The 25,197-nt window shown below is 35.3% G+C and overlaps 1 protein-coding gene across 4 annotated transcripts in view; it reads left to right on the top strand.

Moving 5' to 3' along the window:
* Positions 1–25,197, top strand: part of LOC143907445 (venom dipeptidyl peptidase 4) — a 432,526-nt gene that overhangs the window by 255,711 nt on the left and 151,618 nt on the right. For all 4 annotated transcript variants that reach the window (XM_077424253.1, XM_077424255.1, XM_077424254.1 and 1 more), the window contains exon 2: positions 15–234. In XM_077424253.1, coding sequence (XP_077280379.1) covers positions 15–234 — 220 coding nt within the window. The remainder of the gene's footprint in view (positions 1–14; positions 235–25,197) is intronic.

The following is a 25,197-nucleotide window of genomic DNA, read 5'->3' as shown; positions in this document are numbered from 1 at the left end:
AATAATATTTGCAGGACCTCATGACGAAGAACAAACAGCGATATCGATGGCGCTTGCTGGCCTGCGGCATCGTCATTATAATCGTGCTGGCCCTGGTGATCGCGGCGGCGATCCTTCTGACCGGCAGCCCGGATTCCACCGCGTCCAGAACGAACGGCGCACCCGGCATTTCCCTGGAGGAATGGCTCTCCGGTTCGTTATCCCCCAAGAGCTTCAACGGCACGTGGATCAGCGGTAAGCACACTCTCCGCCTCTGTTCGCCCAGCGAACCGCGCTCGCCGCGGGGCGTAAATCCTTCTCGGTTCTGCGTGCACCTTCCGTTGAAGAAATCGCTGAAGTAAGAGAAGAAAACGGAAAATAAAGCTCCGCCAATTTTATTTCCCGCGGATGTTCGAAATGAGCTTCTCCCCTTTGACACCCCTCTATACCCCTTCCAAGTCTAATTAAGCTCCGTTACTCAAACGGATTTGAAGCGCGAGTAACGCGTGCGGTTTAATATACGTTGGACATGGCGAGCGCATAGAGGAAGCTTGTTTAAAGGACGTTGGGCTCTTGCAGGTGGATTCATTTCCTATGAAATAAAGTTTATATGCTCGAAAAAGTGAAGGATTAAATGCTCAATTGCAAAATAAAATTGTATAAAAATAGAGACATAAATTGTCTATTTTTTAATTTGAACAGAAACGATATGCATATTAATTTTTACGGATTACTTGCGCAAAGCATGCGCTTAAACACTTTTTTTTAACACATTAAATCGATGGTTTTAGCGCTGTGAATAATAAAATATTTACACGATTGATTCTCTTTCGCCAGTATTTAATGATCGGAAAAAAGATTCACAAAGAATTTCAATTTTATATTATTTAATTGTTACATTTTTAGGTGCTCTGAATTTTTCTAAAATTTACACACAGCTCGTTTGCATATATGCTTTTCAATAATAACAACAATTTATAATTAATGGATAACAGCTTTACGGCGTAAAAACATCGTTTAAATGAGATTCGAACGACATTAAAACTCGTTTGCCGCGTTAATGTCGGTCATTGTTCGCGTTCATGTCCGCGCAAATCTTTCTCCGAGCGCCATGCGGCTCCCGATAAGAGCGTTTTTTTGTTTCGCGCGCCAGTTTCGACATGCGTGCAATTTTCCGGTTTTACCCGCGCGCAATAAAATTATCATATATCATAAATCTCGCGTGAGAAACAAAAGTCGTTCGGGTCTTTCCCGCGCGCGCGCGCGGCAGCGGGAACGTCAAATTATATCACGAACGTATGTCAGGTAGTCGCGGATTTTCTCTTCTCTCCGCGCTCCCTTCCCCCCTACCGCATAGACCCCCCCAGGCTCGCGTATTATGTAACACATCAAAAGTGGATATAATAAATGATTCACGGGACGCGTGGACGCGTAAAAGCGGATATACGGTTCCGCGTCGACGAATATTTATATCGCCTCTTTTTTGCGCAGCGTGAATGACGCGCGACCGCCGAGCCATGAGGCTCAAACTAATTTTATATTTGAGGCGGGCGTCCGCGCGGCGGTGGCCATTCTACTTCATTCGCGGATCCATTTGTCTTTGTTACGGCACGATCGCCCGACATCGCTGTCGGCCTATAAATCCTTTCGTCAGGTCGGGAACAAAAGACGGGTTTTAATGGATTTACGCGCGGCGGTCAGTATCTTCCCGTACTATTGTTTTAATTCTTTTTGCTCGAAAACGTCACGAACCTCCCCGCGGGCTCGGGCTCCACGGTTAACGGTCCTCTTCGCGGACGCGCAAAGTAATTTCGACTGGGGCGCGGCGCGGCGCGGCGTGAAAATCCGGCTGTGCGGACTGCACTGCCGCGGAGATCGAAATTAAACGCCCGAAAATTGTCACGCACACGCGTTTTTATAACTTCAACTCGTGGTCGACGCTGAAAACAGCCCGTGAATATTAGGTCGTTCATATTAAGGAATACCCGTTCTTTTTCTCATTTTTCTTGCTGTATTAGGCTTTTATAAATTCCAGAACCCGCATAAAAGCCTAATACAGCATTTAATTAAAACCCATGGAGTTCTCTCTGTTAGAGAAAATAATGTGATTTAATTCAAATTATGTATTTCTACATATATCCCACTTAGGTGTCTGATATCATTGCAGATTTTTGTAGTTATACGCGATTGTTTTCTCATAAAACAAAACCTTTTTTTTTGTTAAAAAAGATTTAATCTTTTTAAAGTGAGATAAAGTAAGATGTTTTAAAAAATAATTCTAATACCACAATACTTTAATACGAATTTTATTACTTACATTTTAAATGAAACATTCGATGAATAACAATGCTCTGAATAATTGGAAAGCTTAAAAAATTTAGCTATGTTTTTATTTGTCTAATATTTCTTCTATACGCACGGCATGTATTTATATATCGTATATTCATTTTAAAGCCTCTATTTTATTTTTATTTTATAAGATCAATTTTATAAGATCCCGCGGATCTTCCTTGCTGCGAGGCTTCCGTGGCGGCGCGAGTCGTCGTGGTCGTCCTCTTCGGCCGCCATTCAACGCTCAGCTCAGAACTGGCACGGACTAGGGGAATCCGACTGTCTAATTAAAACAAAGCATTGCGATGGCCCTCGCGGGTGTTGACGCAATGTGATTTCTGCCCAGTGCTCTGAATGTCAACGTGAAGAAATTCAAGCAAGCGCGGGTAAACGGCGGGAGTAACTATGACTCTCTTAAGGTAGCCAAATGCCTCGTCATCTAATTAGTGACGCGCATGAATGGATTAACGAGATTCCCACTGTCCCTATCTACTATCTAGCGAAACCACTGCCAAGGGAACGGGCTTGGAAAAATTAGCGGGGAAAGAAGACCCTGTTGAGCTTGACTCTAGTCTGGCACTTGTTAAAAACTAAAACGTTGTCAGGTTAATAACTTTGTTTAACGAAAATATAAGAGAAATATGTGAAACTTCTTTGCCATTACAATTACATTGTAAATGCAATTTTTAATAAAACACTTACCGATTATTCCATAATGAGAACCAAATATTCGGAACATATTTGACGAATATTTTAATCATATCTCTTTTCACGCGAATACGCAAGGAAATATATGTACAAAATTTATATTTTATTTTTCAAAATTTACAATGTTTGAATAATTTCCGATACATACTACTTTGTATATATATGAATTGTTTAAGTTTTTATTCTTTTATATATAATTCACTAAACTTATAATGTTACATATTTTTTATTCGAAATATCGCACAATAATAAATAATTGCGAATTTAGTTGAATGGAGTAATATATGTATTGTGTGTATACTAACAGCGGTTGCATGCAAATCGATATAAAAGCATATATAACGTAAACGGTTTATCAATAAAATATTCGACACAAATCGTCATATTATTCGGTGGAATTTATGCTAGGCGTTACAATAGATTAAAGCTTTCATGTAAAACGTATGTACTGCGGTAAAATTTCTATATGACGGTTTCTAACTTGTACAATTTTTCATTTAACTGGATTCGTAATACCTAAGCTGCAGAATAACCTCGCTAATTCAATATCAGCAAAATTACAGAATATGTGCTTTGGCTTTTACACCCCGTATGTGATTCTGCTTAATATATATTTTATACAGCGATCTAGCTCCAATTTCAAGCATTCCCATGGTTATATATTAGTCATATAGGATTGCTGCACTCCGCGATGTCATCCGAGGTCCGCGGGATGAGAATTGCTGATAATGCGGCACTGCGAATTGTCTGTTTTGATGTTGCGTTGAACCGGTGGTTGCTGCGCTGTCCAAAAGTAAGGATGCTCATACTTTGACAAGGAGAAGGACATACCGTCGAGAAACAGACACGTTAAACATCCGGTCTTTGAAATTCTTTTTTGAATATTGTTAAATTTATATACATTGACTCCAATAATAACACATGCAACAAAATTTTATATCGAGTTAAATTATATTATTAAATTGTTTAAAAAAATTACTTGATTTAAAAAATCAATCAATTTTTACTTGAAAAGAAACGCTCGTACACATACACACTTTATTTAAGCGTAATAAGTGTAAATGAGACTGCGCAAGTTAGTAACAATAGATCCACTGTCGTATCTAAATGGAGATCAGTGTTCCGCCGCACTCTCAGCGATTCTCATAACGATGATACACTTTCGCGCATTCGTAGTGATTACGGCGAACAGAGCGAAATATATTTCCACCGATACACTCGGAACGCATCGCCGCGTCGATCAGTATAATTAATACGACGCAGAGATAACGCGTGGAAGTGAAACTCGATCTAGGGACGGGTCTCTCTTTCTCTCTCTACAATCCGCTTCTTCTGCGGCTCGCGGTGATGGGGTGCCTCTTAAAAATTAACGAGGTCGAGTCCATTTGGAGGCATGGAATCAGAAAAACGCACGTATCAGTAAAATGTATTAATGGCGCCTGCCAGGAATCCTCTTGCCATCTCGAGCTTTACACTCTCTTCCCTGTCGTATTATTCCGCATCTTTTTTTTTGTAACGCCCTTAGTTCTTTATTTTTTTATATTTTTTACAACTAGAATCAAATTTTAGTGACGATTAGTTAAATGTATGTAACAAACGTGAATGACAAAATTGATATCGCGTCAATTTGACTGCGGCGTCATTTTTTTTGCGTCACTGAAACATTTTACGGTTTATCTGTATGCTATTCCGCGTACATATATATATGTATGTATGACACAATTTTATCAAAATTTAAATTTTCGGGGATTGAGAATTTCCTGGCGGCGAACGTAATATGAAACTGTTATTTTTTACAATGTTTGGAACAAAATGTTTCATCGCGTTTGTATTATCTCGCCGTACTAAAACGCGGAATTGATAAAAATTTATACTAACGTCAAAGTGTAGGTTCATGTTACGGCGGGAATGACATGTATAATAAAATTGCATGTGATAGATGCGTGTTTTTTTACAAAGACAAAAGAACAACAACGCTTTTCTATCATATTTGAAGTAAAGATTAACTGAAATATGGATAATATAGTTTATCGTGGCTGCATTTGTTGTGTTAAGGAAAATAATGGGAATATAGAAGAAATGAAAATGGAAATTTTATTAGGCGCCATTTTCTGATTAGTTAAAGATCAACTTATTATTATCTCTTTGTTTCTATTTGCAGAGTTTAACTCCTAAAAAACCTTTTATTTTTAATTGCTTCTAATTCAAAAGTATCTTAGCACATCTTTATTAGGGAAATTATATTAATTCTAAATCGACTAAAAATCTTAATTCATAATTTGTTTGGTCTTATATATTCGAGGTGTTCACTATAAACCACAAATGTTTGAGGCAATGACATCGCCTCAATTAGATGTTATTATGCCGTTTCGGTGTTAAATTGAAAACCAGAATTTAAAAAAAATAGGCGCGCGTTGTTAGGTGTCCGGTTGGCGGTTTGCGGACGGAAGAGAACGAGAAAGGCATGCCCTATGGTTGGTAATCATGGTGGTTGATGAGAGTTTTACGCTACGCAGAACCGCAGCCACCATCTACTCCACACCAAATTGAGGTAACTCCAGGGGCGCGGTTAGTTACCATATGCGTTCGTCCATAAACCCGCTCTCGATTTCGGGCTAACGACGGCGCATATCTTGATTAAGTCATCAAGTTCGAACTTTTTTTCGGACTATATATACACGCGTGTAATCTTCTGCTAAATACCAACATTTTCACGAGTCTCATTACGTATACAAACATACGCCGCGATACGAAAAATAATTAAAGAAGTGTTTGTAATTTTAGCTTCTATCTTGCGATAATCGCTATAAAATATATAGGGAAGACCAGGGACAAAACGTAACAATTTTGGTATTTAAGTTAATATCTTTGATTTGCTTGTTTATATATAAACTTTTTTTCTTTTTTATATAAGGTAAATACATTCTTTACTTACATTATGGTACAGCTAAAATTTATCCACATTTTATAATTAAGTAGAAAAATCAAATTTTATGAAGATCGAGATTTGTTACGATTGTCCCTACCCTTATAATACCGGCTGGTTGTAACAGAGCTTAAGGTTGATTTTAACAAGGTAAAATAAAAAAAATGAACATATAATTAATGTAGCGAAACGTTTTAGTTTTCAAAAAACATTATAACAGCGGATATAGATTCGTATATGAATGTTATTTTTTTAGTAATTGTTACGTTTATTCTGCGTTACTTTTGTCCCTGCATGGTCTTCCCTTAATGTATTATGGGATTGTTTTTGAAAAAGAGGAAGTGTTAATTTAAGTAAATGTACCAAGTTTGGATTCAAAATCTCTTATGTACATAGACATATTTGTCTTTAATGATATTTGTACATATATTTTTCAAACCCGCCATGTTTCTTTCTTGTGATTCTTTGCTCGATTTTATTTTTCAATGATAAAATAATAATTATGACAAAATTAACAAATTTATTTAATATTATTATGATTTAAAAAGATGATTTAATTATCTAATTATAAAATATGATACGCAATATGCACATATGTGTCTACTGATGATGTTAATTAGGTGCTGTATAAGTTTTATAAGCTAATATTAATTACTTTGGTCATAATCTATTAAATGTAATTAGCACTTATATTGATATATTTCATCATTTAATCTCAAACTTAATTAAAATAGTATTATGCAATTTTATACGCAAAATATAATTAATAATATTTAATATAACGAATATTTTTTTATAACTTAATCTTGCATTTTTTTGCCAAAATTTTTGTTATTTTTTTCTTTCTTATTTTGCTAGAAATTTTTTAACAAAAGCATCATAGCCTTATTGAAGAGAAGCATATACTTAAGTATATAATAGTCTTGAAAGAAGAGAATAAATTCTTGTTTTAAGCACAAAATGATGAGCTTTTCTAAAACTTGTGTCAAGTATATCTTGAACTATTATTAAGAAAATATTTTTTGTTGAAGAAAACTATTACTTAAAACAAATAAAATCACGGGAAAAAAAGATTAGCTGCAACAGCAAATCTATTTGTTAAATATGAGACAACTAACATTTTTTGCTGCAAAAACTAATTAATTTTGCAATAATAGCAAAACCTTTTGCTGCAATAGCAAACAATTTTGCTGAACTTTGCTGAAAAAGATTAACAATACTTCTTGAACACGCTTCTATCGACAATCACGTTAATCAATTTTGAAACAATTTCAACCTTGCGATCCAATAAGAACAATTAAAATCTAGCGTGATAAATGAACAAAGATGTGGGTAGAAATATGAAGATATTTTATCGCTCCGGGATTTGTGGAAATAACAGTTGGCGTCATTTGATCGATAACTCATTGCATTGCCCGGATATCTGAATCACCTGCTCCTATTGAAGTTACATATCTCACTGTGTGGATTACATTCGAAAATATCCGTTTCCTATTTTGATAAAAATTTTATCCGGTCTTTCTTGGAAAATTGCAATTATTATACTCGTTCTGATTTTGTTGCTACACTCTTGCTTCAAATTCTTGCATTGCATTTGTTTATTTTGTAGAACTTTTATCGTTAAGGATGTATCATCGGTACAGTCTTAGATGTGTAGGACATAATTTTCAAAGCGCTACCAAGTGGATAAAAATTTGTAAGAATATTCTTTTAGTCTTCCTGATGTGCTACAAAAAAGTAGAAACGAATCCACTAAACGGTTGCTGAGATATAACGATTTTAATTCACTGATTTTACGTAAAATTATATCTCAGCAACCGTTTAGTGGATTCGTTTCTACTTTTTTGTAGCACATCAGGAAGACTAAAAGAATATTCTCACAAATTTTTATCCACTTGGTAGCGCTTTGAAAATTATGTCCTATACATCTAAGACTGTACCGATGATACATCCTATTACATTACTCTTTGCTGTTCTTCTTCGTTTGGTATTAAATTATCCACTTTTTTAATGAGTAATAAAAAATAAAAAAATCTGCGTTTTAATATTAATTTCGATTTTTGACACAAATATGAACAATTGTAGTATATTACGAAATAATTAAAAATTTATGTTAATATCATTTCTGTTAAATGTACATATTTTAAGCAATAAATTCTTTTAATATTTAATTTGAATATCTAAGGAGTTATACTATTTTATATGTATTTCTATTTTAAATAACTTAATATTTAAAAAAAAAGTTTTTATATTGATTTATGCAATTTTATAATAATTTTAAGAAAAATGACAGATATACAGAAATAGCGCCGTCGAATAATTTCTGAGAAACAAGGCGGGTAAAACGTTGCTGGATTTTATCCTGACATTTCCGGTATTATGGGAGACAGGGCGTAAACGCGTTACGAAGGGGAGATTTTCGTTTAGAAGTTTCCGCTAAAGTGGCCGGTCGAAAGGTTTCGCCACCTGTCTCGCTGCAGTTGGAGCAAACGAACATTTACTTGACGCACAAATCCGAGAGATGCGCGACTTTGGCATAAGATATTCGTGTTTAATTTGCACGAACAGATACGGAGGTTGTAAAACAGATATCTAAAATACCTTGTTTTTCAGCTTACTCGAAGTAGGCTTTTTTGTTATATTGATGTGTTTGACAAATTTTTCTTTATTTTTATATAAAATTTTGAAATACTTCTCCCGTGTGCTCGCTGAAATTGAACAAGTGGCCACGTGAAATATAGATAAAGTGAGCATTTCGCGCTACACCCATCGCATTTTTTGTCAAATTGTCACAGCGAAAAAGTGGAAACCGGTATTTATTGGAGTGTGTTTGTGTGAGATTAACGATTAAAGTAGACCCAACCAGATTCCATGTATTGTATTCTGTAGTATAATAGTAAAATATATTATCGCATTACATCTTTTTTTCCAAGAAATTGCGAAAATTTATTTCTCAAGTTTGACATAGAGCGTTGCTTAATTTTCGATTTTAAATAAAAATCGCTTGTCTCGTAAGTGATCTGATAGAAACTTTATGATAAATTAAATTAAAAATATTATTAATTTCCATAATTATAATTAACCCTCAGTTACCTCATCTAGGTCTGAGAGACCCTGCACATTGTTAAAACGTGCAGGGTCTTTAAAACGTTTATAAAACTCTTGTATTTTTTTTTAGTCAGTACTACGTCAACTTGAAAAAAAAGCAATCTTTTTCGCGGCGCTTTTTCAGAAAAACACGTTTTTTTTTTTAATAACATTTACATTTTTTAACTTGGAATAATCTAACTTGCACAGTCTTGTAGATTTTTAAAAGACGCATCGATTAAAAAAAAAAGACTTCAAATTGATGCATTTGTCTTAAAGATACAAGCTAGAGAAAACGGCAGGGGTCTCTCAGACCCTGGTGAGGTAATATCAGGGTGTAAAAACGTAAGGTAACTGAGGGTTAATTGCAATACAGCTAGCAAATATCTATGTGACGCTGCGTTATCGATATTCTTTGAAATTGTATAAGGAACGGAACGTCTAAAATGATTGACGAACTTATCGCTTATCGTGTTGCAAGATCACAGAGATGAGAAACGCGATTCGGAGCTATAAATTGTTAAACCGCCTAACTCTTCTGAACGACATGAATGGTACGTGACGGTAAGGGATCATCGTACCCAGTGGAAACACGTGACTCGCATATCTAATACTACACTTTACTTACTTCTCTACTTGAGTTTCCGAACTGGTGACTGCATATGCATAATCTATCTGGATTTTCGCGAATATGGAACCGAATGTATGATGAAATTCAGGAAATAAAACGCAAACTTTAGGAAAGATTAAACGAGCAAAGTTAGTAAATGTTTAGAAAGTGCTCTCTACCTTGATAGAATATTGAAATTCTAATATCTTATTGAGAAATTTGTTCGCGTACTATCATAAGTTGCATACAGAAAATATATGAAACATTCGATTGTTGATACTTTGATTAATACTTACCATCTGTTGTCTATACGATTATTACCGCAAATAAATTAAACTTTAAATTTTGACAAATATTATACTTTGTAAAATTTAAAGTATAGAAGTTTATGGAAATTATATGATATATATAACTTTACAATTTTTAATATTATTTCAGAAGTGGATGAAAATATGTCACAAGCGTTATTTTTTTCCGAGAACTAAAAATTAACAAAGAAATTTTAAAAATTAAAGGAGATGGAAGTAAAATTTTACGGCTACATAAATTAGAAATTATTTGTACTTTAGTATTTCATAATTGAATTGAAAACACGAGGTTTTAATTCAGCATTTTTGGCTGGAAATAATGCATGAGATACAATGATGGAAACAATGATGGAGGAGTCGGTACTCATAACTCAATGTCGAAGAAAATTTGAGAACACTTTTAGCTCTCGCACTGCTGCACTAGGACTGTTAACTTCGATAAACATCGAGAAGAATACTGTGCATTAAACGCATAACTCACGCTACAAAGTTAACGGAAAGTATATCATTCTATGAGCGTGCGCGAGAGTTAAAATCGTGTTTGACATACGTAATGCCGTGGTAATTAACGAAGTCTCGATACCTACATGTCACATACGGTATTGCATGATGCAGGCTTCACTTGTGACAGTATAGCTAGCATCTCTTGCACCTGGATAACGGAGCGCGATGCGATCTATACATTCGCTAATTACCGCCTACGTGAAATTCCCTTGATTGCGAACGGCCATCTTCCTCGAGCCTCCGATAAACGGCAATTAAGATATGTTGCGCGCACGTGGCGCGATGATGGATATCATCAGGGAACGTTGCTCGATTGATTGCAGAAAGATGGGCGAAATTTTTGACAAAACGACAGTCGCGACAGAGTCGCAGTTTGACGAATGGTATTTTGCGACTGTGTGTGTATACGTAAGTGTAAGCGTCATCATTCCTTGAACGAACGTACTCTGAAGTCTTGAAGAGAAATTATTTTTATTATTAATTATATGGGTTTAATTTACTTGCATGAAAACAATACGTATTTTAAATTATGCAAGAGAATAAAGAAAATTGCGGATATATTCTCCTCCTTGAAGTATATAGAAGTAACAATACGTAGTTATAAAAACGTTTTTATATCCTACGTCTAAGAAAATGGGAGGAAGGACTAAAAACTGTAAGTTAATTGATCAACCTGAAAGAATTTAAAAGACCAATAAACTTTTATAAACTGCTGCGAGAAATTTGTTTCTCCGAAACTTTCGAACCTTAATATAGCCAATCAGCAATTCGAAAACCGCGAGGACCCCGAAGAAGCATGCCGGAGAGTTTGCCGCCTCTCGCGTCTCGTGAGGGGAGAGTCGAGGGGTGGGGGGACGGGAGAGAATAATTGCTGGGTTCGCGCTGCCGGAAGCTACGGCCATCATATTAGCGGAAACCTCTAAAAAGTGCCGTTAATTAAGATACAATACGAAGAAAACGAGGAACGAGTTTGGAAGGTGGTAATTGGTAACCAGGCTAGGCTATTCTTTTCGCTGTTGCGGAAAGTATTCGAGAAAACTTCCGCGTAGCGGTTATGTCTTTCACGAAGAGCGAGAGAGCGCGCATAATGGCCGCTGATTAAATCTGTTGCTACCCTCCTCCCTCTCCCTTTGAAATAACACTCGCGAATTAAAATGGTCAGCCGGCTTGGACGTGAAAGTTCCTCCTCCGCGTATATAAAGTGTATGAGCGAGGACCGGAAGTACTAAAAGTCAAAAAGGTATGCCGTTTGTTTTACGTGACATTAATAGTTCTCGAGTTAAGGTGGTCCTTTCGCGGACCCAGCTAGTCAAGTAACAGTTCGTCATGAGGTAATTGAAAACAAACATATTGACAAACATTACACAACATCCCAATAATTATAATAATATAACATGATTTTACACACACGATTTTATCGTATTTAATTATTTACTAATTAAAAAAATATCAAAATAGTAGTGCGGTTGGACTCGACCTCGAAAAAACCTAAGTAACAAGTGGTAGATCTTTATATCTCGAAAAATCTCGAAAAAATCTAAGCAGTAGTATCTTTATTTCCGAAAAATTATAACCCAAGTGATACACGTCACAAAATTATGTCACCTTATCAAAAAGAAGAGTCGCGCTTCAAGTGATCTATTACAATTACAAAAAGAAATGATATCTCTTTAAGTTAGAGCGCCAATTACAGAGAGAACATGTATATTGCCTCAAAAAATAATTGTTGCACTACATTGAAAAATCTTTACATTGTGTCAATTAGAAAAGAATGTATAATAACAATTTTATAAGATTAAAAAATTTTATTTAAATTTAACAAGGGAATATAAGATATTTAAATACAAAGTTATTTACATGTGTATTTTTTAATGGCCACAAAGAATTACAGAAGTAACAGTACAAAATAAAAATATTTTATTAAAATACATAAATTTTTCTTGTAAAAAAATTTGGCGCTGCTAGACCTTTTAAATAAATAAGGACAACAATAAATGAGAATAATTAAAAGAAGAATACAATGGGAGTAATATTAAATGATTATCAGCGTGGATGTGGGAGTGAGTGATATGGGTGTGCGTGACTACGCGGACGGCGGATAATGCGGCTTATAATTAAGTATAGAATAAGTTTATTTATTTATTTAAAATTTCGAGGTCTAGCAGCGCCAAGTTTTTTTACAAGAAAAATTTATGTATTTTAATAAAATATTTTTATTTTGTACTGTTACTTCTGTAATTCTTTGTGGCCATTAAAAAATACACATGTAAATAACTTTGTATTTAAATATCTTGTATTCCCTTGTTAAATTTAAATAAAATTTTTTAATCTTATAAAATTGTTATTATACATTCTTTTCTAATTGACACAATGTAAAGATTTTTCAATGTAGTGCAACAATTATTTTTTGAGGCAATATACATGTTCTCTCTGTAATTGGCGCTCTAACTTAAAGAGATATCATTTCTTTTTTGTAATTGTAATAGATCACTTGAAACGCGACTCTTCTTTTTGATAAGGTGACATAATTTTGTGACGTGTATCACTTGGGTTATAATTTTTCGGAAATAAAGATACTACTGCTTAGATTTTTTCGAGATTTTTCGAGATATAAAGATCTACCACTTGTTACTTAGGTTTTTTCGAGGTATAATACTACCACTTTCTTTTTTTTTTTAGGTAACAACATATACACTACTATACGTGTACTTGGCGCTTTTTTTTACCTTTTTTTAAAAAAGGTAATTTTGTGTGGATATCACGCCTTTTTGTAGTATATTACGCATTGTATAAACAGTATGTACAGGATAAAGCTATTTGGAGGTATAATACTACCACTTTGTTTTTTTCGAGGTAACAACATAACAGGGTAACAACATAATACATATACACTATTATGCGTGTACTTGGCGCTCATTTTACCTTTTTTTTAAAAAGGTAATTTTGTACGGATATCACGCCTTTTTGTAGTGTTACGCATCTTAATCTTATAAACAATATATCTTATAATCTCATAAACCGTATATAATACAAGGTATGAAGCTAAAAGTGTTACGGACTATTATTTCTAAAGAAAACAACAATTTAATATTTTGCTCAGTTTTTTAAAAATAATAATTTGTAACCCTTATAGTTGTACACCTTGTATATATTTTTCAATTTCAACATAAAACATAATCGCAATAAAGCATGATTAATGTTAATAAGTCGTTAACTGTAAAATTCTTTATTTATTTTTATTTGCGTGTCTTACTGAATGTTGTTCGCAACTGTATATGTACCGATATCTTCAGGTATCGATATTTTTGATAATTATTTTTACGTCAGACATAATTTTAATTCATCCAATTTTTATTATGTCTAAACATAATTTTTGTCCAATTTTTATTATGTCTAGACATAATTTTAATTCAGCGATTTTTATTATGTCATGACATAATTTTAATTCTGCCGCTAGGGAAATTTTAAGTCGATTTTTATGAATCAAGCTTGAATTCAATGTTTAGGTGTCCCAGGTTGCCGATGACGAGGTCCACATAGCGCGCTCTATAGTTTTCGGTGTCCAGGTGTATTAATACCTTGAATTCGATGGCCACGTGTTCCAAGTTGCCGATGACGAGGTCCACATAGTGCGCTTCGTAGTTTTCGGTGTCTACATGTATTAATATTTCGAATTCGATATCTACGTGTCCTACATTGGGTGCGTTTAGCCGATACTTTGCTAGCCTAGCAATCGTGAGCAGTCGCTCGTTTTCGCTCGTTTCCTCTTTTTTGACTTACTGGATTAAAAAGAGAGGAAACGAGCAAAAACGAGCAACTGCTCACGATTGCTAAGCTAGCGGAATATCGGCTGAACGCACATATTCAGATTTAAAGTTATTAATACACCTAGACACCAAAAACTATGAAGCGCACTATGTGGACCTTGTCATCAGCAACCTGGGACACCTAGAAATCATTTTCAAGGTATTATTACACGTAGACACCGAAAACTACGGAGCGCAATATGTGGACCTTGTCATCGGCAACCTGGGACACCTAGACATCAAATTCAACGTATTATTACACCTGGACACCGAAAACTACGAAGCGCACTATGTGGACCTTGTCATCGGCAACCTAGGACACCTAGACATCAATCAGATATTATACACCTGGACACCGGAAAACTACTGAAGCGCAATATGTGGACCTTGTCATCGGCAACCTGGGACACCTAGACATCAAATTCAACGTATTATTACACCTGGACACCGAAAACTACGAAGCGCACTATGTGGACCTTGTCATCGGCAACCTAGGACACCTAGACATCACGATTACACCTGGACACCGGAAACTATGAAGCGCACTATCTGGATCCCGTCATCGGCAACCTGGGATACGTGGACATCGAATTCAAAATATTAATACACGTAGACACCAAAAACTACGGAGCGCACTATGTGGACCTTGTCATCGGCAACCTGGGATACGTGAACATCGAATTCAGGGTATTAATACACGTAGACACCGAAAACTACGGAGCGCACTGTGTGGACCTCGTCATCGGCAACCTGGGACACGTAGACATCGCATTCAACGTATTATTACACCTGGACACCGAAAACTACGAAGCGCACTATGTGGACCTCGTCATCGGCAACCTGGGACACGTGGACATCGAATTCAAGGTATTAATACACGTAGACACCGAAAACTACGGAGCGCACTGTGTGGACCTCGTCATCGGCAACCTGGGACACGTAGACATCGCATTCAACGTATTATTACACCTGGACACCGAAAACTATGAAGCGCACTATGTGGACCTCGTCATCGGCAACCTGGGACACGTGGACATCGAATTCAAGGTATTAATACACGTAGACACCGAAAACTACGGAGCGCACTATGTGGACCTCGTCATCGGCAACCTGGGACACGTAGACATCGAATTCAACGTACGATTACACCTGGACACCGAAAACTATGAAGCGCATTATCTGGATTCCGTCATCGGCAACCTGGGACACGTGGACATCGAATTCAAGATATTAATACACGTAGACACCAAAAACTACGGAGCGCACTATGTGGACCTCGTCATCGGCAACCTGGGACACGTAGACATCGAATTCAACGTATTATTACACCTGGACACCGAAAACTATGAAGCGCATTATCTGGATCCCGTCATCGGCAACCTGGGATACGTGGACATCGAATTCAAAATATTAATACACGTAGACACCGAAAACTACGGAGCGCATTATGTGGACCTTGTCATCGGCAACCTGGGACACGTAGACATCGCATTCAACGTATTATTACACCTGGACACCGAAAACTACAAAGCGCACTATGTGGACCTCGTCATCGGCAACCTGGGACACGTGGACATCGAATTCAAGGTATTAATACACGTAGACACCGAAAACTACGGAGCGCACTGTGTGGACCTCGTCATCGGCAACCTGGGACATGTAGACATCGCATTCAACGTATTATTACACCTGGACACCGAAAACTACAAAGCGCACTATGTGGACCTCGTCATCGGCAACCTGGGACACGTAGACATCGAATTCAACGTACGATTACACCTGGACACCGAAAACTATAAAGCGCACTATCTGGACCTCGTCATCGGCAACCTGGGATACATAGACATCAAATTCAAGCTTGATTCATAAGAATCGACTTAAAAATTCCCTAGCGGCACTTTCTGCCAAGCGTAGAGAACCTTCTTTTCCGTTGACTCAATATTTATTATATATATACCTAATTTACCTAAATAGAAATCTTCCTCTGACCGATAAGTCTATCGACCTAATTTCGAAATACGCGCGCGATATCGAAACTGGCGATACCTGCGCCGCCAGCGTCGAAAAAGTGAAAGTGACGTTTCTCTGATAGATCGCGGCGTTAGGGGGAGGAGGAGTATCTTAAAAATAAATTTTCACATTTGGACTTTGCGTCGCAATATCTCCGCTCGTAAGGCACGTAGCGGAATATTATGAGAGAAACCCCCCCCCTAATTGGACCCCAAGCTATCGATCAAGCTTACTTAGAACTTGATCCGTTCACTCGTTATCGAGATCTCAACATCTCGGGTACTCGCAACCCGTCGCGTCGCGTAAAAGAGTCACGGTCGGTCTCGCTCCGCGTGTACTTGGCGCGAGACACTACCGTGTCTCTTGATTTAGGTTAGGTCAGGCATGACAGTACGAGTAAAGCAATATGCGATTGGATCCACTACTTATTTAACCTCATATGTCAGAGCAAAACATTCGGCAAGCCTTTATTTTCAAGGTATGTACGAAATCCGGAAACTTCAGCGAATATTTTAAGACATGAATAATGTATTCATCTGATCGCTAAGTACATGTATTATTCGTTGAAAACCTCGGACGTGGCGATTTGCATTATTCTATCTTTCTCGTTCATTAGATGTAACGTGTCGTAACCTCACTTGATTTTTCGTACACATGCCCCTTATTACTGTATATTTAACATATATCAAATTTAGGTATCTATCTAATACTTGTTCTCACGAAAGGACCACCTTAAAGATGCGATTAAAACTTCGAGGAATTCTAAGCTCCTTTCTAAGATTCGAGTCGAATATTCGAGGACGTAAATGAAATATTAAGATCTTAGATAGTCACAGAAATTCAATGGCTCCTATTTGCTAATTGAGAGAGAGAGAGAGAGAGAGAGAGAGAGAGAGAGAGAGAGAGAGAGAGAGAGAGAGAGAGAGAGAGAGAGAGAGAGAGAGCTCAAATTCTGAGAGAGAACTAAAATTCCGATTTTACCTTCCTTTCTTTCATAATTATACGTGAGCATAATTTATGTATAAACAAAAGCAATTTTTATTATTATTGCACACGTGTATTATTTATCGATCAAACGGTTAACTGGAAAAAAACTCTGTATTAATATTTAATATCGAAATTACATCCTTTGATATCGCTAACGGCAATTATTGAGGACACGAGCCGTATCCTCGTGTAAAAGTAATATAAAACAATTATGATCGTGAGGCAATTACGTTGTTTTAGATTTTCTAATAATTTTGCTAATTAAATGCAAATTTATTGAAGAACAAAACGTATGCATTTTATAATATGCATATATTTTAATTGATGCTTTAATCACATGTGGGAGGAGCTGTAGTAAATTGTGTAATATAAAGATATTTTATGGCATAATGTGTATATGTTTATGAATCGCCAAATTTTTTTATTTTTGCAGCTTGAATATAAAAAATAATTAGAATTAAAAGATATTCAAGTTGTTTTTGAATTTCAAACTGCTATAAAGATATATTCTCGGTAAAGGTATATTCTCTGTACATATCACTTAATCATATACTTTCCAAAAATATCTCGCCGCGGTACTGAGATTTTAGCAGTGAAATAACTGACTCGGTTGCGGAGGATAATAATCCGGGGAATTTTTTTCATTGCGTCAGCACTACTTTCGATTCAGTGAACAAAGTCGCGCGAATTTCAGCCTCGCTCTTGCGAGGCAAACGCGAAAGCGCGAGCTCGCACCGCAACAGGCAAGTTGCTCAATCTGTTCTCTTGGAGTCAAGCCATTCTCTTTCAAGAAACTTTAACGAGACTCGCTAAAGTGGTGAACAAATCAAAAGTGTCCGGCTCAGACACAGTCGCGCGTGATGTCAGTCTCTGGACGGGCGAAGCAAAGCCAAAAACAAAACTGCGTTCTCGGGAAACAGACTGAGAATTCACTTTTGGCAATTGTGTGCTGGCATGTACATATGTCCTTTCCCAAAAAGTGCTGCTAAATCGTAATTATATTTGAAATTATATCTATTAAAATAAAAGTATAATAATAGACGAAGTAAAAAATAGTTGATGTAAGTAATTACAATAGATTAACTGTAATAAATGAGAACAAAATTATGTAGGAAAGTTTGTAGTCAATTTTCTTTACTTCGTATTTTATATAGAATGTTTTGATATATTTTTTACATACGAGTCACAAGCTTAAACATATATATATGATTTGAAATAAGAAATATATCAAACTTAACAATATAATTGAATTTATTATTTTACGAATAATTCCGTTTGATTTAAATATATTTTCATATTTTTGTTCTAAGTTGTTATCATTTATTTCTTCTTATAAAATACGCTAATTAAATTTGTGCAAATATTGTTTACAAAAATTGGCTCACTTTGTTTAACACAAAGAAAATATATTATATATTTTTGTTTAACACAAAGAAAATATATTATATATTTTTGGCGTGTTTTTGTGATACTGTCTGATTTGTCTGTTTATATTACTTGAAATTGTCTGACCATATAACAAGCTTTACTACTTCCGTAATAAGGGATATATCTTCGCCGCGCACAAACTAATCGTTTTTCTCGCTTCATATAAATTATCACGGACTTTATCTAATTACATTTAATCAATTTTGTTTCTTTGAAGACCAATTGAACATTTCGATGTTCTTGCAACATCATAAGTGATTAATTAGAATTTATTAACCTAAATAAATGTTTCATAAATGTTGGTTTGTAAAGCGTGCTTCACTTATAATACTTCGTTACAAGACACGAGATCAAATAGTATTTAGGATACTAGCATATGTCACCCGTCGTCACCCGAGTTGTTACACGCTTACTCAATTTTTCTACCTGATTTAATTATTCTATTTTTATACGATTATAAGTTTTATCGGAACATTTTTATTGCCTAGTTAAAAGAGGTGTTCGTTCCTTTTTCCGTAAAAATTTTCAAATTATGTTTTACAAAGTTACTTACACAGCGAAAAAGTTTTTAGTAAATTAAATTGTGAAGCATGAAATTAACAAAGAATAAGAAGCACCGACACCGTTTTTCCACGATTGCGATCGCATCGCGTTCGTTTATCCCATCGCATGTCACTTTATTTCAGGATCTTTGCTATAAATTGCATATAAATATTATATTAATCGGTAGCCGATGAGAAATCGGATGAGAATCAAACGCGCGGATCGGCGTTCGATGGAAGGATCCCGGGTTACGCGGACAGATCGGCTCATTGCACAGGGATTTACATACCGCCTGCATAAAGCCCGTAAGAAGGATTTTGAGGTCGTAGAACGGAATACAAGATCTCCATAAGGGCGCGGCTAGATGCCATTTTCTCACAAATGTATTGTATATAGAAGGCGCGCTTCAGACGGACGCCGTATCTTTCCGGTTGTTTCAAGCTCATCATCTTTTTGCAATAATCATGATTGCGGTGGAGAAATATATACAATTCCGCAAGGAAATACATTTTTATTTCGTAAATTGTTATTACAGCGACGCGAAACAAACTCGTTTTGGAAAAACTGTTACTACCCAATAAACACTCACCAATATAAATGTCATATGATATACGTATTTGTTAAGTTGTCTCGAATGACATGGGATTCAAAAGTATAAAACTTATTATTCTTTTATTTATTCGTAAGTTTATATGAGAATTATATTACAAAGTTTATGAAAATTATTTATTTTTTGTTCAATAATTGTTTAATTCATGTTGCAATATATTTTGTAAGTTAAATCTACAAAAAACTGTCACTAAATTTAATGAAACAATAAAACAGAAACTATTTGTTCTATGTTTTCTCTATATGAAAGATACGTGACAACCATAATAAACATTTACGTAACATTTAAGTTTATTTTTATACGTTTCTATTAATACTGATGATGTTATTTATTCTTTATTTCACAACATTTTCGAATCTGACGTTTGACGTGTACTACGATTTACGAAATTAGCACAATTGAAATTTCTTTCCTGAAGATGCTGTCGATCGTGACTATTTTCAATGTTTTAATTTAATTAGTGCATGCAATGATGCATGCCAGCCTGCCTGGTTTAATGCATGAACATGTTTATATGCATGCATCAGAGCATGTATAGCAGCATGCCTATCATTCAAGAAATCGTACTTTGTGTGATTTCGGCTTTAGGTGGTTTAGAAGAGAGGTGTAGGTATTAAACGATTCTTACACTGTATTAAAGTACTAAAATTGGTTAAAAATTGGTAATAAGTATACATCTTATAATAAACGTTTGAAAAATGCCTACTAGCCTACTTGTTACAATTTTTAAGCGTATATAATGTATAATAATATAAGAATAGCATTTGTTATTTATGTAACCATCAATTCTAAACTGCGGATACGTATATCATATAATGACACTTATTATGTCGGTAAGTGTTTATTAGAAACGTTTAAAAATTGTATATTTATTACAATTTCTGGTAATTATACAGTAATACGAACCACACTCCGATGACCTTGACCTTGACATATGTTATCAAGGTCACCATCCTGAGTGACCTTCAGAAGTTTTTAGCCGGCAGTCGTTATTCGTTAAAAAGTTATTAACAAAAAAATGTTTGGAAAATATAGCAGCTATTTTGAGTATTGGAAGGCATAAATGACTAATATATATGTCGAAATAGTTCACGCATACACTTTCCACGCAAAATATTCTTTTGGCGTATAGATTATAGTGACGCGCTTTAAAAGTATTTAAGTGTTTGAAGCGCGTCAACTAATCTATGTAGGTTAGTGACGCGCTTTAAAAGTATTTAAGTGTTTAAAGCGCATCAACTAACCTATGTAGGTTAGTGACGCGCTTTAAAAGTATTTAACTGTTTAAAGCGCGTCATTAACCTACATAGGTTGGTTGACATTTTAATCATTATTTAGCCGAATTTATGTTTAAAAAAGCATACGATTTTTATGATAAACAATTAGATGCTTTTTTTAAAATAATGTTTATTATGTATCCTTTAACAGAAAATATGAATGAATAAATATTAGTGATTATTATCATTTTGTCCTGTAATTTCTTTTTTTGGTAAAGCAGTGACTTTTCGCGAAATAGGTAAAGTATTCTCTGCTTTAACAAAAAAACTTCAATTTATCAACAATTTACTGTTTTGGTAAAGTAGCGACTTTTACGCGAAACAAGGTATTCTCTACTTAAAAAAAAAAAACGTAATATTGGTCGTTTATGCCTCTCAATACTCAAAATAACTGCTATATTTTTGAAACTTTTTTTGTTAATAACTTTTTAACGATTAACGACCGACAGCTAAAAACTTTTGAAGGTCACTCAGGAGGGTGACCTTGACAACATATGTCAAAGGTCAAGGTCATCAGAGGGTGGTCCGTATTACTGTATAATTACCTAATTTCTTAACGTATACTTTTATGTTACCTAAAAAAAAGAAAGTGGTAGTATTATACCTCGAAAAAACCTAAGTAACAAGTGGTAGATTTTTATATCTCGAAAAATCTTGAAAAAATCTAAGCAGTAGTATCTTTATTTCCGAAAAATTATAACCCAAGTGATACACGTCACAAAATTATGTTACCTTATCAAAAAGAAGAGTCGCGCTTCAAGTGATCTATTACAATTACAAAAAAGAAATGATATCTCTTTAAATTAGAGCGCCAATTACAGAGAGAACATGTATATTGCCTCAAAAAATAATTGTTGCACTACTTTGAAAAATCTTTACATTGTGTCAATTAGAAAAGAATGTATAATAACAATTTTATAAGATTAAAAAATTTTATTTAAATTTAACAAGGGAATACAAGATATTTAAATACAAAGTTATTTACATGTGTATTTTTTAATTGCCACAAAGAATTACAGAGGTAACAGTACAAAATAAAAATATTTTATTAAAATACATAAATTTTTTTTGTAAAAATACTTGGCGTTGCTAGACCTCGAAATTTTAAATAAATAAATAAACTTATTCTATACTTAATTATAAGCCGCATTATCCGCCGTCCGCGTCGTCACGCACACCCATATCACTCACTCCCACATCCACGCTGATAATCATTTATTATTACTCCCATCGCATTCTTTTCTGAATTATTTTTATTTATTGTTGTCCTTATTTATTTAAAATTTCGAGGTCTAGCAGCGCCAAGTATTTTTACAAGAAAAATTTATGTATTTTAATAAAATATTTTTATTTTGTACTGTTACCTCTGTAATTCTTTGTGGCAATTAAAAAATACACATGTAAATAACTTTGTATTTAAATATCTTGTATTCCCTTGTTAAATTTAAATAAAATTTTTTAATCTTATAAAATTGTTATTATACATTCTTTTCTAATTGACACAATGTAAAGATTTTTCAAAGTAGTGCAACAATTATTTTTTGAGGCAATATACATGTTCTCTCTGTAATTGGCGCTCTAATTTAAAGAGATATCATTTCTTTTTTGTAATTGTAATAGATCACTTGAAGCGCGACTCTTCTTTTTGATAAGGTAACATAATTTTGTGACGTGTATCACTTGGGTTATAATTTTTCGGAAAAAAAGATACTACTGCTTAGATTTTTTCAAGATTTTTCGAGATATAAAGATCTACCACTTGTTACTTAGGTTTTTTCGAGGTATAATACTACCATTTTCTTTTTTTTTTTAGGTGACAACATATACACTACTATACGTGTACTTGGCGCCTTTTTTTACCTTTTTTTAAAAAAGGTAATTTTGTGCGGATATCACGCCTTTTTGTAGTATATTACGCATTGTATATAAACAGTATGTACAGGATAAAGCTATTTGGAGGTATAATACTACCACTTTGTTTTTTTCGAGGTAACAACATAACAGGGTAACAACATAATACATATACACTATTATGCGTGTACTTGGCGCTCTTTTTTACCTTTTTTTTAAAAAGGTCATTTTGTACGGATATCACGTCTTTTTGTAGTGTTACGCATCTTAATCTTATAGACAATATATCTTATAATCTTATAAACCGTATATAATACAAGGTATGAAGCTAAAAGTGTTACGGACTATTATTTTTAAAGAAAACAACAATTTAATATTTTGCTTAGTTTTTTTAAAATAATAATCTGTAACCCTTTTAGTTGTACCCTTGTATATATTTTTCAATTTCAACATAAAACATAATCGCAATAAAGCATGATTAATGTTAATAAATCGTTAACTGTAAAATTCTTTATTTATTTTTATTTGCGTGTCTTACTGAATGTTGTTCGCAACTGTATATGTACCGATATCTTCAGGTATCGATATTTTTGATAATTATTTTTACGTCAGACATAATTTTAATTCATCCAATTTTTATTATGTCTAGACATAATTTTTGTCCAATTTTTATTATGTCTAGACATAATTTCAATTCAGCGATTTTTATTATGTCATGAAATAATTTTAATTCTGCCGCTAGGGAAATTTAAGTCGATTGTTATGAATCAAGCTTGAATTCAATGTTTAGGTGTCCTAGGTTGCCGATGACGAGGTCCACATAGCGCGCTTTATAGTTTTCGGTGTCCAGGTGTATTAATACCTTGAATTCGATGGCCACGTGTTCCAAGTTGCCGATGACAAGGTCCACATAGTGCGCTTCGTAGTTTTCGGTGTCTACATGTATTAATACCTCGAATTTGATATCTACGTGTCCTACATTGGGTGCGTTCAGCCGATACTTCGCTAGCCTAGCAATCGTGAACAGTTGCTCGTTTTCGCTCGTTTCCTCTCTTTTGACCTACTGGATTAAAAAGAGAGGAAACGAGCAAAAACGAGCGACTGCTCACGATTGCTAGGCTAGCGGAGTATCGGCTGAACGCACCCATTCAGATTTAAAGTTATTAATACACCTAGACACCAAAAACTATGAAGCGCACTATGTGGACCTCGTCATCAGCAACCTGGGACACCTAGACATCAATTTCAAGGTATTGATACACGTAGACACCGAAAACTACGGAGCGCAATATGTGGACCTCGTCATCGGCAACCTGGGACACTTAAACATTAAATTTAACATATTATTACACCTGGACACCGAAAACTACGAAGCGCACTATATGGACCTCGTCATCGGCAACCTGGGATACCTAGACATCAAATTCAACGTACGATTACACCTGGACACCGGAAACTATGAAGCGCACTATCTGGATCTCATCATCGGCAACCTGGGATACGTGGACATCGAATTCAAAATATTAATACACGTAGACACCGAAAACTACGGAGCGCACTATGTGGACTTTGTCATCGGCAACCTGGGACACCTAGACATCGAATTCAACGTACAATTACACCTGGACACCGAAAACTATGAAGCGCACTATCTGGATTTCGTCATCGGCAACCTGGGACACGTGAACATCGAATTCGAGGTATTATTACACCTAGATACCGAAAACTACAGAGCGCAATATCTGGACCTCGTCATCGGCAACCTGGGACACGTGGACATCGAATCCAAGGCATTAATACACGTGGACACCGAAAACTACGGAGCGCACTATGTGGACCTTGTCATCGGCAACCTGGGACACCTAGACATCGAATTCAACGTATGATTACACCTGGACACCGAAAACTATGAAGCGCATTATCTGGATCTCGTCATCGGCAACCTGGGATACGTGAACATCGAATTCAAGGTATTAATACACGTAGACACCGAAAACTACGGAGCGCACTGTGTGGACCTCGTCATCGGCAACCTGGGACACGTAGACATCGCATTCAACGTATTATTACACCTGGACACCGAAAACTACGAAGCGCACTATGTGGACCTCGTCATCGGCAACCTGGGACACGTGGACATCGAATTCAAGGTATTAATACACGTAGACACCGAAAACTACGGAGCGCACTCTGTGGACCTCGTCATCGGCAACCTGGGACACCTAGACATCG

Source organism: Temnothorax americanus, unplaced genomic scaffold (assembly GCF_048541705.1).
Source record: "Temnothorax americanus isolate GAGA-0224 unplaced genomic scaffold, ASM4854170v1 Scaffold80, whole genome shotgun sequence".
Lineage (NCBI taxonomy): Eukaryota > Metazoa > Arthropoda > Insecta > Hymenoptera > Formicidae > Temnothorax > Temnothorax americanus.
This window is presented reverse-complemented; position numbering and strand designations above follow the sequence as displayed.